The 18,018-nt window shown below is 45.8% G+C and overlaps 1 protein-coding gene across 1 annotated transcript in view; it reads left to right on the top strand.

The window, feature by feature from the left end:
* The window catches only part of EMC2 (ER membrane protein complex subunit 2), a 139,168-nt gene that overhangs the window by 33,474 nt on the left and 87,676 nt on the right, over positions 1-18,018 (top strand). Inside the window, exon 4 of the mRNA XM_089664454.1 lies at positions 14,371-14,435. Within this exon, the coding sequence (XP_089520580.1) occupies positions 14,371-14,435 (65 nt within the window). The remainder of the gene's footprint in view (positions 1-14,370; positions 14,436-18,018) is intronic.

Genomic DNA, 18,018 nt, shown 5'->3' with positions numbered 1-18,018 from the left:
GATAGGCAGCACTGACTGACACTGATAGGCGGCACTGAAAGGCAGTTCAGATGGGCACTGATATGTGGCATTGATGTGCACTGGTAGGCAATGATATGTGGCACTGATGGGCACTGGCAGGTGGCATTGATGGACACTGACTGGTGGCACTGATGGGGCTACACTGATCATCAGGGCACACTGATCATCAGTGTACATGTCCCCTCTGAGGAACGCCAATTATCGGCTCTCCTCTCCTTACAATCTTTCAGCGTGACAGCTTGTGAGGAGAGAAATCCTGATAACCGGCTTTTCCTTATTTACATGCGATAAGCTGTGATTGGACACAGCTAATCACATGACAGAGCCGACGTCTTTGGTTCTTTCCATTGATCGGCGATCCGTTGTGTCCGAGGGACACAGCGCACCATCGATCGCCATGCTGCGCGCCCCTGGGGGCGCACATGAGCAGTTAGAGTGGGAGAACGGCCTTGCGCCCATCATTTCCTTATATGGCAGGCGGGACGCGGTTAAACACACCGCCATATGCTTGTGCCCATTCTACTCATCCATAGTTTCATCTGAGCGATAGAAAGTGTAGCTGCACATAACATGAGTCCAGTATTTAATACATTTTAAGTCATCAAGTTCCACACACTGTCTTTCAAAGATGTAGGGAAGCCATTCACCATGTAAATGCCTCAATTCCAGTTTATTAATCTCTTCATTGTACAGACTGCACCACCTGGTATATACAAGTTCTAATGCGTTTCACTCTAAGTAAGCTCCACACATAGTGAAACGTGTTGGAGATTGACATAACAAGTGGTGGTGTACAATGGAGAGTTTAATAAACTGGAATTAAAAAGCTGAACTCCAAGAGTTTAGGTACTTTGTAAAAGCTGCTTGATATCCCTTCCTCCATTGAATGAGTTTCAGCCTTTTATTTGTACTAAACCGGTTCTGCGCTTATGTACAAAGACATCATCTCCAACGTCTATCCCAAATTTTGTGGTACGTTTATTCTGGTAATGGCTGTCAAAAAAGAGATTTCCTCTTCAGTTAGGGAGATTCCTTGTTACTTACTAATGTATCTTAGGGATAGAAAGTGAGTGAATATTTCCTCAGTGGGGAGTCACCTGAAGTTTGAACCCTTTCCTGCTCTATGGGTTTTTCATTCTTTTGCCTACTGCACCTTTTGTGCACTTTCTGAAACCGCACCAAAACCTTGGGACATCATAGTCTATGGGAAACGCAGCTGACCGGCACGAAACCCGTGGGTTAGCTGCACTTTACTCAAAGCACAACGGGACTGCACCAAGGCAGTGTGAAGCCACTCTAAAAGATCATAGGGCATAAATGGAGTGGTAAAAGTACATCTTGTTTGCTAAAGTCAAACTTGGCTGGATTTGGGTGTCATTGCAGAGATTATCAGTCGAGGGAAGGGGTCATCATTCAGCTCACTGACAGAGGTTGGGGTGCAAATCTAGGAGCATTAAGGGGGATTGAGATGAATGGAAAAGGGAACCCTAAAAATGTCACCACTGTATAGAAAGAGAGATGGAATATGTAGAGGAGTAAAGAGAATGGAAGATACCAGGGAGCAATTCTATCTTTTTTTATTATACAGGATTTATATAGCACCAACAGTTTGCTCAGCGTTTACACTATAATAGGAGACAATACAGCAACAATACAGTTCAATACAAGAGGGATAGGAGGGCTCTGCTCCTTGGAGCTTACAATCTAGGAGGGAGGGGCTGGTGGTACAAAAGGTAGTAACTGTGGGGGATGGACTGGTAGGAAGAGTAGAAGATTCCATTATTAGCTGAGGGCAGGATAGGCTTCCCTGAAGAGATAGGTTTTCAGAGATTGCCTAAAAGTGAGCAGAGTAGGCGATAGTCTGATAAATTGGGGTAGAGAGTTCCAGAGGATGGGGGAAGCTCTGGAGAAAGTCCTGGAGACGAGCAAAGGAGGAGGAGACAAGGGAGCTAGAGAGCAGGAGGTCGTGCGAGGAGCTGAGAGTACTGTTTGGGTAATATTTGGAGACATGATTGGTGATGTAATTTGGGGCAGAGTTATAAATGGCTTTATATGGCATTGTTAATTTTTTGAATTTTATCCGTTGGGCAATGGGAAGCCAGTGGAGGGATTGGCAGAGAGGGGTGGCAGATATGGGACGGTTAATAAGGTGGATGAGTCTGGCAGCAGCATTCATGAAGACTGAAGAGGGAATAGCCTGCGATGAGGTAGGCCAATGAGGAGGGAGTTACAATAGTCAAGGCGAGATATAACAAGGGAGTGAATAAGTTACTTAGTGGTTTCCGAGGTTAGGAACGGGCGTATCTTGGAGATGTTGCTGAGGTGAAGTCTACAAGATTTGGACATTGATTATATTTGGGGCTGAAAGGACAGATGGGAGTCCTGGATTACACCTAGTACCCTGGAATGAGGGGAGGGACTGATGGTTGTATTATTGATCTTGATGGAGAAGTCAGGGGAGGGGGCATGGGCTGGGGGGAATACTAAGAGCTCAGTTTTAGAAAGATTGAGGAAGTGGAGTGACATCCATGCTGTGTTATCTTGCATCTTGTAGTCCTTTTGCTGTTGGTGAGCAGACAGTGGGAGGTTAGGGGGGCTAACTTCACTCTCATGATCAGATGAATGCAAAACATGGGGCAGTATTTATTTAACCTCCCTGGCGGTATTCCCGAGTGTAGCTCAGGGTAAAGTTTCAGCACCACAAGCAATAACCCTGAGCTCAACTCGGGAATACCCTGCAGCATTGCTCTGGGATCTCTTCTGCACTTACCTTGTCCTTCGCTCCCGCAATGTCCCTCCTGCAGCGTCCCCGGCCATCTCCTCCGGCTGATGCCGGCATCTGTCTTCCGGGTTCCATTCCCTGCGAACGTCGGGACGTACGGGAGACGCAACCAGTGGGAAATTTAAAAATTTTAAAAAGTGACATTCACTCGATACACTAAATTCACATAGTAAAACATTACTGTATCAAACCATTTCACATACAGTTTGTCCTGAGTGCTTTATCCTGTGCCCTGCCTGCATTTTTACTGTTCTTTCTGCCTGGAAACTGAGAAGCGTCCAAAAAGCGTCCCTTTAGGTCAAAAGCGGGTTTAGACCAGCTAGAGAACAGCGATAGTAAATTAGAACCACTTGCAGAATTGAGTGATAATGATTTGTGGGGAAATTCATCATCAGACACTGAAAACGATTTTGTGACTAAGATCAGTGATATGCGAACTTGGCGCTATATTTCAAATTTCAGTGTTTTTGGTTTGATTACAATATTGAATTAAATTTATTATTATTATTTTTATGATTATTAAATTATAATTTATGATTTCGTGTTTCAAATTGTAACATACCGAGGATGTTTACTAGACTCTTGTTTGGACAGATTTCAGTGAGTTATTCCTAAAAATTACAGGTCTACAATAAAAAAACTACATATTTCCATGCAAAAAAATGTACCACTTTGAGCACAGAAATACTGACATAATCATACTGCTAGGGAGGCTACAAGGGCAGGGATGGCATTCTTGTGATGCATTCTATATGCGTGGCCTTGATGTAGGGGATTCGGTCAGCTGAGGGCCCGAGAATACTATATAAAATATGGAACCCATGGCCTTGTAATGCAGCGTTTTTTAAACACATTTGGAAAGGGCAGTTTTTTATTTTTCCTGTAACTTTAATTAGAAACAAGATATACGCCTGGCAATCTTTCAGTATAAGCGCGTTCTTTCTGTATACAACTTTCTGCCAAAAACCCAAAACTTTAAGAAATAACTCAGAAACACCAGTCTCTGGTAGACGCCAAGCTGATGATTTATTTAAGTTCTAATTATTTTATTTGTTCTGTGAAGATATTTAAACCAACAAACCCCAAAGTTGTGTTTGTCTTCGAATTATTGTTTTTATTAACAGTAAATGTGTGCCAGAGCCTATATCGCACACAGCGTTGCTGCAAATTCCAGTTAAGAGACCTTCAGGAAAAAAAAACCTCCCATGCACACAGTGATAATTAAACCCCTTGCTGCTAATGTGGTTTTGAGTGATCGTGGTGAGCTTAATTGTAATTTGCTTGCTGTGAAAGATCTGCAAAAGACCTCCTTGGCAGGGAAATCAACTTTGTATTGGCTTGCAGAGTTGTCATCACTCTGTGGGCCGTCTAAGCAGGCGCTCGGAGCACTTGTTTTGTGTTCCGTCTCTCTCTTTCTCTCTCGCTCTCTTTCTCGCGCTCTCGGGTATCCCTTGCTTGGTCTCAACAAGATTGCGTTCTGTTGATAATTAGGTCTCCTGTGGGCTGCAGCCTTCCAAGAAAAACATATTCCAGGAAATGGTCACCTAACCTGCAGGAAATCCGACCCACTTTGGCATCGCACTCTTATTTGGTACCTTTAAACAATATTAAACAGAGTTCCAATAGTAAAAGCTCATTTATCTTTCAAAGCTGTGAACTTTGGCAGTGCAAGTACTTTTTTCTTAATTCTCCTGCAATACCAAAGAAATAAGGTTGTTTGGCATTTTAGTTTGGGAAAACAGCTGAAATTCTTGATTTATACGTTTAAAGCTTGCTGCTGATTGCACATAGGGCCCCTCTTTACCTTTCTGCTATGTCAGCAGAACTGGGGCTATATGTCGTTAAGCGCTCAGCCGTCTGCGGGTTACAGACCTGGTCTATATTGTTCTCCAGTGGCAGTTCATACTCAGGTTTGGCTGCTTGGAGCCTGTTGTACCAGACTGTAAGGGACCGCCCGGCGGTACTACTAGCACTCCACTGAATAGGCGTCCCCAGCGCACGGAGTCTAAGTCCCAGGGTGCTTGTTCACCAGGGCCCCTGATGGTGGGGATGGACTTGGAGCTCCCTGAGACCAGGTCGTGACTACCGGGTGCGTCCGTCAGTGGTAGTAGTATGCGCAAGGGGCTCCCACGGGGAAGAGTCTGATGTGAGGAGGTCAGAAGACCCCACTGCACGGGATGGATGGATGGATGAGCAGGGTCAGACGGGCCGGGTTGGTAACAGAGAGGGCGGCAAGGTACAAGGCAGCGGGCATAGAATGGTCGGGTCACACGCCAGGTCAGCAACAGCAGGTCAAATCCAATAGGGGGCATTCAGGAGAGAGGTCAGGCAAAGCAAGGGTCAGAACAGGAGAAAACAGCAAGGTCAGGTACAATCCGGGTCAATAACTTACAGGGTACAGGTTCACAGGATTCAGAATGCAGGAAAGACCAGAAGGCACTGAATGACAGCTCAGGGTCGTTTAAATATCCCGCCCTGCGCTGCCATTGGTGCCCAGCGGGCGGCCGCGGCTTCTACTGCGCATGCGCGAACTCGAACGCCGCGGCCGGCCCGGAATCAGTGCTCGAGTCCCTGCGCCGGGCGGCATACTGCGCCTGCGCCGGGACCAACGCGGCGGGGATCGAGGGGATCCCTGACACAGACATTTGAATAGATCTGTGTGGATTGTCCTGCTTGTTTTTTTTTTTTGCTTTATTTATTTTTATTTCAGGTACTTATATAGCGCCGTCAATTTACGCAGCACTTTACATATATATTGTACATTCACATCAGTCCCTAACCCTCAAGGGGTGTACAATCTACAAAAGTCCCTAACTCACATTCATACATACACATACTAGGACCAATTTAGACAGGAGCCAATTAATCTACCAGCATGTCTTTGGAGTGTTAGATGAAACGGGAGTACCTGGAGGAAACCCACGCAGTCACAGGGAGAACATGCAAACTCCAGGCAGGAGGTGCCATGGCTGGGATTCGAACCAGCGACCCTAGTACTGCCAGGCAGAGGTGCTAACCATTTAGCCACTGTGCTGCCCACATTGATAGATAACTACACATTTATCATTATGATAGCCCTGAAATGGTTATTGCGCAAATTAAAACAAAAAAAAGATTTGTACCTTGTGTGCAGCATAATGTGTTGAATGCCGCTTGTGAGAATTCCAGACATATTTGTTTTGTACTTGCTATGGCCTGAAGTAACAACAAAGGGTTAATGGGGCATAAGACAGACACCATGGGGTTTATTTACTAAAGCTGGAGAGTCCAAAATCAGACTCCCTTCTGCATAGAAACCAATCAGCTTCCAGGTTTCATTGCCAAAGCTTCATTGAACAAGCTGAGGTTAGAAGCTGATTGGTTTCTATGCAGAAGGGAGTCTGATTTTGGACTCTCCAGCTTTAGTAAATCCCCATAAGTCCATATTAGGCCCAGTTCACAGTGGCTTTGAAAGCAGGTGTTTGAGGGGCGTTTTTACCACTCCTCAAACGCCTATGCAAATCATGCTATGGACAGCACACAATGCTGTTCACATTATCAAAACATGAAGCGTTAGCTTTGCTTTGCTTCAAAATTGAAGCCTCTTGTTGAGTCAGGAGGAGTTTGAAGGCTCTCAACACCTCCTATTCAAGTCTATGGTGACACTCCACAAATGCACTTTTTGCAAGGCATTTGTGGTGCAGTTGCAGAGTGGGTAATAACATTACAGTTTATTTTGTTTGTGGTGTGGTTTTAACGCTTGTCAAATGCTTATAAAACGCATCAAAACTGCACATAGGGTGTTTGGGGAGCGATTTTAACACTTGTAAAAAGCTGGTTTAAAGCTCATTAATGCCTGTGTAACACCCATACAAAAGCTCATTAATGCCTGGGTAACGCCCATACTAAAGATCATTAATGCCTGGGTAACGCCCATACAAAAGCTTGTTAATGCCTGGGTAATGCCCACACTAAAGCTCATTAACGCCTGGGTAAGGACCATACTAAAGCTCATTAACGCCTGGGTAAGGCCCACACTAAAGCTCATTAACGCCTGGGTAAGGCCCACACTAAAGTTCATTAACGCCTGGGTAATGCCCACACTAAAGCTCATTAACGCCTGGGTAACGCCCACACTAAAGCTCATTAACGCCTGGGTAACGCCCACACTAAAGCTCATTAACGCCTGGGTAAGGCCCACACTAAAGCTCATTAACGCCTGGGTAAGGCCCACACTAAAGCTCATTAACGCCTGGGTAAGGCCCACACTAAAGCTCATTAACGCCTGGGTAACGCCCACACTAAAGCTCATTAACGCCTGGGTAACGCCCACACTAAAGCTCATTAACGCTTGGGTAACGCCCACACTAAAGCTCATTAACGCCTGGGTAACGCCCACACTAAAGCTCATTAACGCCTGGGCAACGCCCACACTAAAGCTCATTAACGCCTGGGCAACGCCCATACTAAAGCTCATTAACGCCTGGGCAACGCCCATACTAAAGCTCATTAACGCCTGGGCAACGCCCATACTAAAGCTCATTAACGCCTGGGTACCGCCCATACTAAAGCTCATTAACGCCTGGGTAACGCCCATACTAAAGCTCATTAACGCCTGGGTAACGCCCATACTAAAGCTCATTAACGCCTGGGTAACGCCCATACTAAAGCTCATTAACGCCTGGGTAACGCCCATACTGAAGCTCATTAACGCCTGTCTAAGGCCCATTCTAAAGCTATAGGAGAGTTTGGTAAGAGTTGGAAATTTAGTTAAGTGTGAACAAGCCTTTAGTCCAACTCAGTCTATGTAATCCTGGTGAGGATATCCAAAACACTTGTGATATCCACCCCAGAGTAAGAAGAAGACTCTGTGGTAATTGATAAAAAAGAAAAAGAGGGCGCCCAGGAAGTGTAGTATTATTGACATCCACTTTATTAGAAGACCGTTGGCAACTCGCTCAGCAGTATAGGGTGAATGGCATATCAAACATAGGCTATTCCTCCTGTTATTGCATCGTCCCGCCATTGCAGTTGCATGCTCCGTGTGGTAGGGCTGATGGACGTTGCAAGCCAGAAGCTGGAAATGCCGGAAACCATTCAGGAGAGCATTCAGGGTGCATGCGTGAAAATATCAAATTGGGATGCGTTTTAGACTACAGTGCCCAAAAGTGCTCCATACTTTTAAAGAGCGTCACGACTGCTCACCAGTGTTACTGTTTACTTTGACTACCCAAGCAGCTCTTCTGGGATTGGGATTGGAAAGATGTAGATGCATGTGAAAGTATAGGAAGGTTAGGCCATCCTTCAGTGACCAGTCAAGTGACCAGTGCATAGGCAAGGCAAGGCATTGTGTACAGGGGCACTGCAAGTGGTTTATAGGAGTCTAAAACTTCTTTGTCAGAAATCATGTGAGCAGTTCCTAGTCATTGGCCATGTGATCAGGCCTAAATGGAACCTACAGACTGGTTTTCTCAAGAGAGTCATTTATTGTCACTTTTTTTTCTTTTATGACTTTAGTACAGCACAGGAGTGAGGATGGCTAGGTAGTGGAAATGTAAAAATGGGCCTGCTTTAATTTGAGCCATTTAGCTATTTCACTCTGAAACAAAAGGATATTGTTTAGATATGGATTAAACATTGGGCAATACGTCAAGAGCTTAAAGCTCCAAACAGTCAACAACCAAATCCCATGCTTTTAAATTGTGTCTGTTCACATATACGGTAAGTTCCTGTAGTTCAGAAGGGAACATGCTACTGTTGGAGTAGAACGGGGTGTTTCTGGTCTCATAGACTTCATTGGGGGTGCTTTAAAATAACCTGAAGGCAGCATTTACACCTGAGAATGAGTGATTACAGGTGATTTTGGAGCTTTTTTTCCTGTGCTTTTTTGCGTTCTTATTTTTTCAGACTCCAAAGTTTTTCTTAGCCAATGGAAAGCTAGTTACTAGGAGGAGGAGATGGTCTAGGCTTGAAAAATACCAATTTCTTAGGCTTTTTTCCCAGTGTTCCCATTGAAGTCTACAGACACAAAAATGCCTCATTCTGCTTCAAAAGTAACTCATGAGCTTCAGGCATTGAACAACAGGTGCTGGAGTGCCCATATTTGATGATTTTGGATCTTCTAGCTTGAATCAGGACAAAAACATCTGAAAAGTGGTGTTTTGCAAGCCTAAAACATCTGATCTAGTAACTAGCTTTCCATTGGGTAAAACAAAAATGTTCAAACCTGAATATACCTGAAAAAAACGCACAGAAAAGAATGCTCCAAAATCACCTGGAAACGCTGACACGCAGGTGTAAATGCAGCCTTAGTGTCTTCATATAAATGTGCCATCCATGGCCGCCTTACTGGGCTCAGTGTCCTCCCATCATCTTAGTGCATAGGTCATCCATATGAATGAAGGTAAGTGGCTTAGTTTTGGGTGGTTACTGGGACGACTCCTACTGTATTCTATGCTTGTCAACCTCTGAAAACTTTGTCCCCACCAAATAACTGGAGTGGATAGCAGGATTCTAATTTTGTGTTTTCGAATCACTCTGCCAGCATTTGGGGTGCCTGCTTTGACGATCTGACACTGACTACGGACCAAATGGCAGGAAAATGCTAGGGATTATTGGTGTGGGGTTGAAGTGTGTCTAAAGCCAAAACTTTTTTTTATGGGGTTTTGAATAGTAGGCTGGATCACATTGGTTTGGTCACAGCACAGTTGTACACTCACCAGCCACTTTATTAGGTACACCTTGCTAGTACCGGGGTTGGACCCCCTTTCGCCTTCAGAACTGCCTTAATTCTTCGTGTCATAGATTCAACAAGGTGTTGGAAACATTCCTCAGAGATTTTGGTCCATATTGACATGATAGCATCACGCAGTTGCTGCAGATTTGTCGGCTGCACATCCATGAACCATTGATACAAGGCAGGATGGATCCATGCTTTCATGTTGTTTGCACCAAATTTTGACCCTACCATCTGAATGCTGCAGCTGAAATCCTAGACTCATCAGGCCAGGAAACATTTTTCCAATCTCCTATTGTCCAATTTTTGTGAGCCTGTGCGAATTGTAGCCTCCGTTTCCTGTTATTAGCTGACAGGAGTGGCATCCGGTGTGGTCTTGTGCTGCTGTAGCCTATCTGCTTCAAGGTTTAACGTGTTGTGAATTCAGAGCTGGTGTTCCGCATACCTTGGTTGCAGCGAGTGGGTATTTGAGTTACTGTTGCCTTTCTACCATCTCAAACCAGTCTGCCCATTCTCCTCTGAAATCAACAAGGTATTTTCATCCACACAACTGCCGCTCACTGAATATTTTCTCTTTTTTGGTTGTGTTTGAATATCTCAGTAGATCAGTAGTTTTGAATCCGTGTTAATATTTGGTACAGAAGCCTTTGTTTGCAATTACAGAGGTCAAACGTTTCCTGTAGTTCTTGACCAGGTTTGCACACACTGCACTCCACACAGATCTCCTCTAGATCTGTCAGGTTTTGGGGCTGTCACTGAGCAACACGGAGTTTCAGCTCCCTCCAAAAATGTTCTATTGGATTTAGGTCTGGAGACTGGCTAGGCCACTCCAGAATCTTGATATGCTTCTTACGGAGCCACTCCTTGGTTATCCTGGCTATGTGCTTCGGGTTGTTGTCATGTTGAAAGACCCAGCCACGACCCATCTTCAATGCTCTGACTGAGGGAAGGAGGTTGTTGCTCAAAATCTCACAATAAATGGCCCCATTCATCCTCTCCTTAATACAGTGCAGTCGTCCTGTCCCCTTCACAGAAAAGCATCCCTAAAGCATGATGTTACCACCCCATGCTTTACAGTAGGGATGGTGTTCTTGGGATGCAACTCATCCTTTTTTTTTCCTCCAAACACTATGAGTGAAGTTTAGACCAAAAGGTTCTACTTTGGTCTCATCTGACCACATGACTTTCTCCCATGCCTCCTCTGGATCATCCAGATGGTCATTGGCAAACTTCAGACGGGCCTGGATAGGTCCCAGCTCTCTTCATGTCATTGTCCAGCTCCTCCCTTGTAGTTCTGGGCTTATTCCTCACCTTTCTTATTATAAGTGATACCCCACGAGGTGAGATCTTGCATGGAGCCCCAGTCCGAGGGAGACTGACAGTCGTCTTTAGCCTGTTCCATTTTCTAACAATTGCTCCAACAGTTGATCTATTTTCACCAAGCTGCTTGGCAATTGCCTCGTAGCCCTTTCCAGCCTTTTGGAGGTCCACGATTTTGTCTCTGGTGTCTTGTGACAGCTCTTTGGTCTTGTCCATGGTAGTAGTTGGCGTCTGACTGACTGTGGGGTGGACAGGTGTCTTTAAAGAGCTCAGACAGGTGCTACTAAGTTAGATTAATGAGTGGAGTAGAGGTGGACTTTTTAAAGGCACAGTAACAGGTCTTTGAGAGCCAGACTTCTTGCTGTTTCTTAGGTGTTCAAATACTTATGTGCAGCAGTGCAAGACAAATTCTTTAAAATCATACAATGTGATTTCCTGAATTTTTTTTTTAAATTCTGTCTCTGAGTGGGAATGCACCTACAATGTGAATTTCAGACCCCTCCATAATTTCTAAGTGGGAGAACGTGCAAAATCGCAGGGTGTTCAAATACATCTGTTCCTCACTGTGTAAGTTTAGGACCGGTTCCCATAGAAGTCAATAGCCTGTAATCCACACCTGAACTGAACCGCACTGCTCAGAAATTGGACCTGGCTCTTTGAAACCACACTCAATTCCTACTGAATCCTCACTGCTCCTGCACAGGACTTATGTAAACAGGCACCACAGGAAGAAATTTTATTTCACATGTCATGCAGATTGGATGCGGTTCAAACCGCATCCAAACCCCATATATGTGAACCCGCCCTGAGCTGATCCTGTCTTGAACCTGATGTAAACCTGACCTGTACCGCTGAACAACTACTGTGTCAATTAGCTCTGACACCTGAGCTTCAATTCGCGCCGCACATGTGTGAATCTGCTCTAAAAAAAAAAAGATCAGTATACATGTGCGGTACGGGTTGAAGCTCATGTTTCATAACTGATTGATATAGTAGTTGTTCATAGGTTCATGTCAGGTTCACATCAGGTTCAGGACAGTATTGGCTCAGGATCTTATCCTGTTCACACGTCGGGTTTAGAAACGGTTTCCATAGAAGTTAATAGCCTGCAATCCGCACCTGAACTGAACCGCACTCCTCAGAAATCTTACATGACTTTTTAAAACCCTTTTTGAATCCGTACCACCAGTGCACTGGACATATGTGGACAGGCACCATAGGGAGCAATGTTATTTCACATGTCATGGGGATTGGATGCGGTTCAAACCACTCCAGTCCACATATATGTGAATGGGCACTTAACTGTCCTTCACTTTAGGAGGACCAGACTGTCCCCAGTGGGAGTAAACCGTTCCCAATCTTTGGTATTAGGGGGAGAAATAGATGGTGTAATTGGGAGAATAGTGCCCCATTCTTGGTGTCAGTGGCAGGAATCATGCCTCAAGGGCCAGATAAAGACAAGCAAAGGGCCGCAATTTGGAGACCGCTGGTATACAGCATCGTCTACAGAGTATACAGCACTGTATTCCAGCAGCGGGTCAGGCCAAGTGCTGCTCATCCCTTCATTCTATGATTGAATACAAAGCTTCCTCTGATTGGCTGAGGCAGATGGATGACCTCACAATCTTCGCCCCAGCCAACCGGAGGAACCTTTTCTGTTCATTCATAGAATATAAAGCATCTTGTAAATGGCTGAGCAGCTCTCACCCCGACTTGTTCCTGTCCCACTGCCGGAACACTGCTATGTACTGTATGTAGCTGATACAGTTTATACAACGTGCCTAGCAGGCACATCTCTTCGTGAAGGAAGGCTTTAACCTAACCCTCAGTAAATACCTGGCCTTGGCGACTTTTAGGATTGGTTTTGGGCCTGCTGCTGATTATATACCAAAACTGAATGTGGCACCTAAAACCTCTAACACCTGCTTTTAATGGGAATGTTGCTTTAACGTAATTTCTTCCTGGAACATAAAAGCTCCCAGCAAATACATCCTAAGAAGCATGTTATCTCATGAAGGGTGCAAGTACAGCTTGACTATTGTCGGGGAACATTTCAGGAATGACATCACTAAAGCTCCGTGTGTCTTTCGGCGTGAATTGAGGAATCTGTGAGTTATTATCCTGTTTGCCATAGACTTAAAGTCTTTTTCTAAACCATCTCTTTCATTTAGTGTTTAAAAGAATGAAAAGTCGTCGTGTCTTTTAGAAGGCAGTCTGGATTTGAATCGCCATCATTCTCTTTTTTCTAACATTGTAGTCATTCCTGAATATATACATAGATGTGAATGATAGATAAGGGCCCTCTCGTCTCCTTGGTCTGCATATTTTCCCGACATACTCTAATACCATAGATCCTACTTGATCTTGGCCTTGTTTTCCTTCTGCCTAGACCTTTTTTTTCCAGTACCTGTTTTAATTATTACCTTACTTTTTCTTTTTTACCAGTACAATTATACTTTCTTTCTTTCTACGATTTCACTATTGCTGAGAATCTTTAAAAAACTTCAGTCATATTTAGACATTTTTTTTCCCTCCCTTGGTATCTTGAGTGAGTTGATATTTTGTTTTTCAAATCGATCAAAATTATGATTGAAATTACCACAGTTTTTAGTAAATTGGATGTGTTTCTTTCCTGCATGCTATAAAAGATGTATTTAAAGAACTGGTTAATTATACCACACGCTAAAACTCTACCAAAAATGACCATTTCTTTTTGTTTGTTTTTTTTCGGCTGTGCGCAGAGCAAATTACGTCCAGTAATAACATCTGCCTGCTTCAGCTTGGTGAAAACTTTGCAAGTTAGCGTAAAGTAAGGAAAAAAAAATAAAACAAGTCCACCTTTTGTAACATACTACACGTTATTCACTATTGCAGCAGCTCCGTCCCCCCCCAATCCACCCAATTTGAATCCTCTCCCTGCACCCACTGTCACCATTTTTAAACAATGCAGCCATGTGGGGCTCCTTTTATCTGGTCACATCATTCATTCACAGTGTTCTGTGAATGGTAGAACTACAACTACAATCAGCCATTGCGGCTGACAACTTGTAGTTCTAAGTGAACTATGAGGGTGCTGATGAACGCTCTAGGTAGTTCATTGATGTTTCCTGTCATTCAATAACTGCCTTCCCATATGAGGTACGAGCAGACAGCTTACACCAGCGTTTTTCAGCCTTCTTTCAATCAAGGCACCCTTTAAGATTATGGCCAGTCCCGAGGCACCCTTTAAAATTATGGACAGTTTTGAGGCACCCCATACATTTCATTTAGGTGCAGCATTGCACGACCACGCAATTACCAGTGGAAATAGCGCAGTACTGAACAGCAAAAAATGACCTGGTCATGAAGGGCCTTGCCATTTTTTCTTGTGATTTATTTATATTTGTTGTACAATAAATACATGCAATCTGCGTTTGTGTTTTCTATACATTTATTTAATCAGTTTATCGATATTTTTTGTATAATATGTGTTTATAATTTTTTTTTGTCTGTGTTTAATAATTTGCTAAGTTAAGCATCTTTTGCTTTGCAGTATGGATAATACATGAACAGGTGATGATTGCTGCCTTAGACTGTGGCCGAGATGACATAGCTCTGGTAAGTGACACACTTGTATCAATACCTTAAAGAGAACCAGTCAGCAGCTGCTTTCTATCCCAGTCAAAGCAGAAGTGCCATTTCATTGTCAGGCTGTATTGCCTGGCCACCCACCAGAGGCTGACCTCTTTTCCTGTCTGACCTAAGGACTCATAACTTACACTTGCAGGAAGGTGTAAACTGTCAATTAGAAAAGCCTTCAGTTTTCTTGCTTTTTTTCTTCTGGCCTTATGGATTCCTATTAAAAGAATGTTACCTTGAGCTGTTTTAAGAAACATTTTTTTAGATATTTATGCTTGTGTATTCCAATGGCTTCATCCACCTTGTTTCATCTTGCACCCATATTTAGTAAGTAACATAGTAGCAAAACTGGAACAGGAGGGGTAGCCCAATCTGATTAGGCATGGTGCCACATCCATCCCAAAACAGAATAGGTAAAAAAGAAAGGCAAAAACAAAAAGGGACTTTAACAGCAACTACAATAAATAATACTAACGTAAATGAACACTTTTATTACAAATATTGATTAAAACACTGTACATATAAGTACATGATAGAAAGTTGGTCCGTGGGAAAAAAAGCCACAAAAAAACATACAACTACTAAGAAGCATATGAGCAGTATAGTATATATGAGAACCCCACGTTTCAAGTCTAGATATAAATCTTCATCGGGGATAATATCAGGGTGGTTACATCTGAAATGTTGTCATATATGTCACGAACCCTGTACATTAAAAAAATAAAATAAATAAAAAAAAAAAAAATATATATATATATATATATATATATATCAAACAGTTTAAATTGACAACCAATGATAAGTTACTGGACCAAAACTATGGAGTAGTGACATTTCCCTAGGGGTGAATATTCAAGCCCAAGTTAACAGGATTCAGGCTATTGGAGCCCAAAGAACACCGATGACTTTAAAAAAAATTGTAGATGGGTTGAAGTGTAGATAACAGGTATCCCTACCTAAAAGATACAGAAACAATACGGAGAGTACCAATTTAGTAGATTAGTAGAAAAATTAAATTTTAAAAGAGCCCAGGTTTACAAAAACATCAGCACAACAAAGAAACAAACATACCAACCCACAAGCCAAGTTAAAGTGGAGCTCCAGTCAAATCTGGAAAAAAACCCCTCCCTCCCTCCCTCCCACCCATCCTTCTACCCATCCCTCCCTTCCACCCATCCTTCCACCCATCCCTCCCTTCCTTCCACCCATCCCTCCCTCCCTTCCTTCCACCCATCCCTCCCTCCCTTCCTTCCACCCATCCCTCCCTCCCTTCCTTCCACCCATCCCTCCCTCCCTTCCTTCCACCCATCCCTCCCTCCCTTCCTTCCACCCATCCCTCCCTCCCTTCCTTCCACCCATCCCTCCCTCCCTCCCTTCCTTCCACCCTCCCTTCCTTCCACCCACCGCTCCCTCCTTCCCTTCCTTACACCCACCTACCCCCCCTCCCTCCTCCCTCCCCTCCCTCCCCTCCCTCCCCTCCCTCCCCTCCCTCCCCTCCCTCCCTCCCTCCCTCCCTCCCTCCCTCCCTCCCACCCCTCCCTCCCTCCCTCCCTTCCTCCCTCCCTCCCTCCCTTCCTCCCTCCCTCCCTTCCTCCCTTCCTTCCTTCCACCCACCCCTCCCTCCCTCCCTTCCTTCCACCCACCCCTCCCTCCCTCCCTTCCTTCCACCCACCCCTCCCTCCCTCCCTTCCTTCCACCCCTCCCTCCCTCCCTTCCTTCCTTCCACCCACCCCTCCCTCCCTTCCACCCCTCCCTCCCTCCCTCCTTTCCACCCCTCCCTCCCTCCCTTCCACCCTTCCTTCCACCCACCCCTCCCTCCCTTCCTTCCACCCACCCCTCCCTTCCTTCCACCCACAACTCCCTCCCTCCCTCCCTCCCTTCCTTCCTTCCCTCCCTTCCTTCCACCCACCCCTCCCTCCCTTCCACCCACTCCTCCCTCCCTTCCACCCACCCACCCACCCCTCCCCTCCCTTCCGCCCCTCCCTTCCACCCCTCTCTTCTGCCCCTCCCTCCCTTCCGCCCCTTCCTCCCTTCCGCCCCTTCCTCCCTTCCGCCCCTCCCTCCCTTCCGCCCCTCCCTCCCTTCCGCCTCTCCCTTCCGCCCGCCCCTCCCTTTCTTCCGCCCGCCCCTCCCTTTCTTCCGCCCGCCCCTCCCTTTCTTCCGCCCGCCCCTCCCTTCCTTCTGCCCGCCCCTCCCTTCCTTCTGCCCGCCCCTCCCTCCCTTCCTTCCGCCCGCCCCTCCCTCCCTTCCTTCCTTCTGCCCACCCCTCCCTCCCTTCCTTCCTTCCTTCCTTCCGCCCACCCCTCCCTCCCTTCCCTCCGCCCGCCCCTCCCTCCCTTCCCTCCGCCCGCCTGCCCCTCCCTCCGCCCGCCTGCCCCTCCCTCCCTTCCCTCCGCCCGCCTGCCCCTCCCTCCCTTCCCTCCGCCCGCCTGCCCCTCCCTCCCTTCCCTCCGCCCGCCTGCCCCTCCCTTCCTTACACCCACCCACCCCTCCCTCCCTTCCTTCCACCCATCCTTCCACCCATCCCTCCCTCCCTTCCATCCATCCACCCCTCCCTCCCTTCCATCCACCCCTCCCTCCCTCCCTTCCATCCATCCACCCCTCCCTCCCTTCCTTCCACCCACCCACCCCTCCCTCCCTCCCTTCCACCCACCCACCCCTCCCTCCCTCCCTCCCTTCCTTCCACCCATCCCTCCCTTCCTTCCACCCACCCTTCCTTGTAATTTTGAGCCCTAATATAGTGTAAATAAAGTAAACAAAAAAGGAATGGATGTCGGTTACTAAAAAAACAATAAAAAACAAGGGAACAGACAAAAGAGAAGAACCAAAGACAATAAAACAGAATCCCAATTATATACCATATTCCAATCCCCTGAAGAAAATCCCTCCAAGAACGGCTTAAAACTGATGATGTCATTTAGTCCGAGGCTGAAGTAGCCCTCAAAAAATAGATCCACAGCATCTCCTGTAATAGTGTTCCCCTTCACCCCTAGGTTTGGGGAACTTGTCCAATGCACAGAATTTTATTTCTGGCATATTGTTTCAGTGTGAATTGGCAATATGTCTACCATGGGTGAATAAATACTCCTACTGGATGAAGTCTGTACATGTTCCCAGATCCTACACCAGAATTCTCTGGTTGTTAGTCAATATAGTAGGATTCACAGGTTCAGGTAAGAATATATACCGTATTTTTCGCCGTATAAGACGCACTTTTTCTTCCCCAAAACTGGGGGGGAAATGTCAGTGCGTCTTATGGAGCAAATATGGAGCGGCCGGTCCGGTATTTCCACCGCGGCCGTGTCAGAATACCGGGCCGGCCGCTCAGCTCTGCAGCGGGACCTTACCTGTTCCTCTATCCAGCGGCGTGCTGTCTTCCCAGCTTCTGTAGTGTGGGCACTGGGCATGACAGCCGGGTGCCAAGTGCGCATGCGCAAGAAGCGGTGCTTTTTGTGAATGGTAAGGCGGTACCTGGGACACATGACAGATCCCAGAAGCCGCCGGACCAATCACAAAGCGCAAGTGCTTCTCGCTCATGCGCACTGGGCACCCGGCTGTCATG

This window comes from Staurois parvus, unplaced genomic scaffold (genome assembly GCF_062004578.1).
Source record: "Staurois parvus isolate SC_StPar_1 unplaced genomic scaffold, SC_StPar_1.0 ptg000047l, whole genome shotgun sequence".
NCBI classification, from domain to species: Eukaryota; Metazoa; Chordata; class Amphibia; order Anura; family Ranidae; genus Staurois; species Staurois parvus.
Note: the sequence above shows the minus strand (reverse complement) of the source record. Positions and strands in the feature narration are given on the sequence as shown.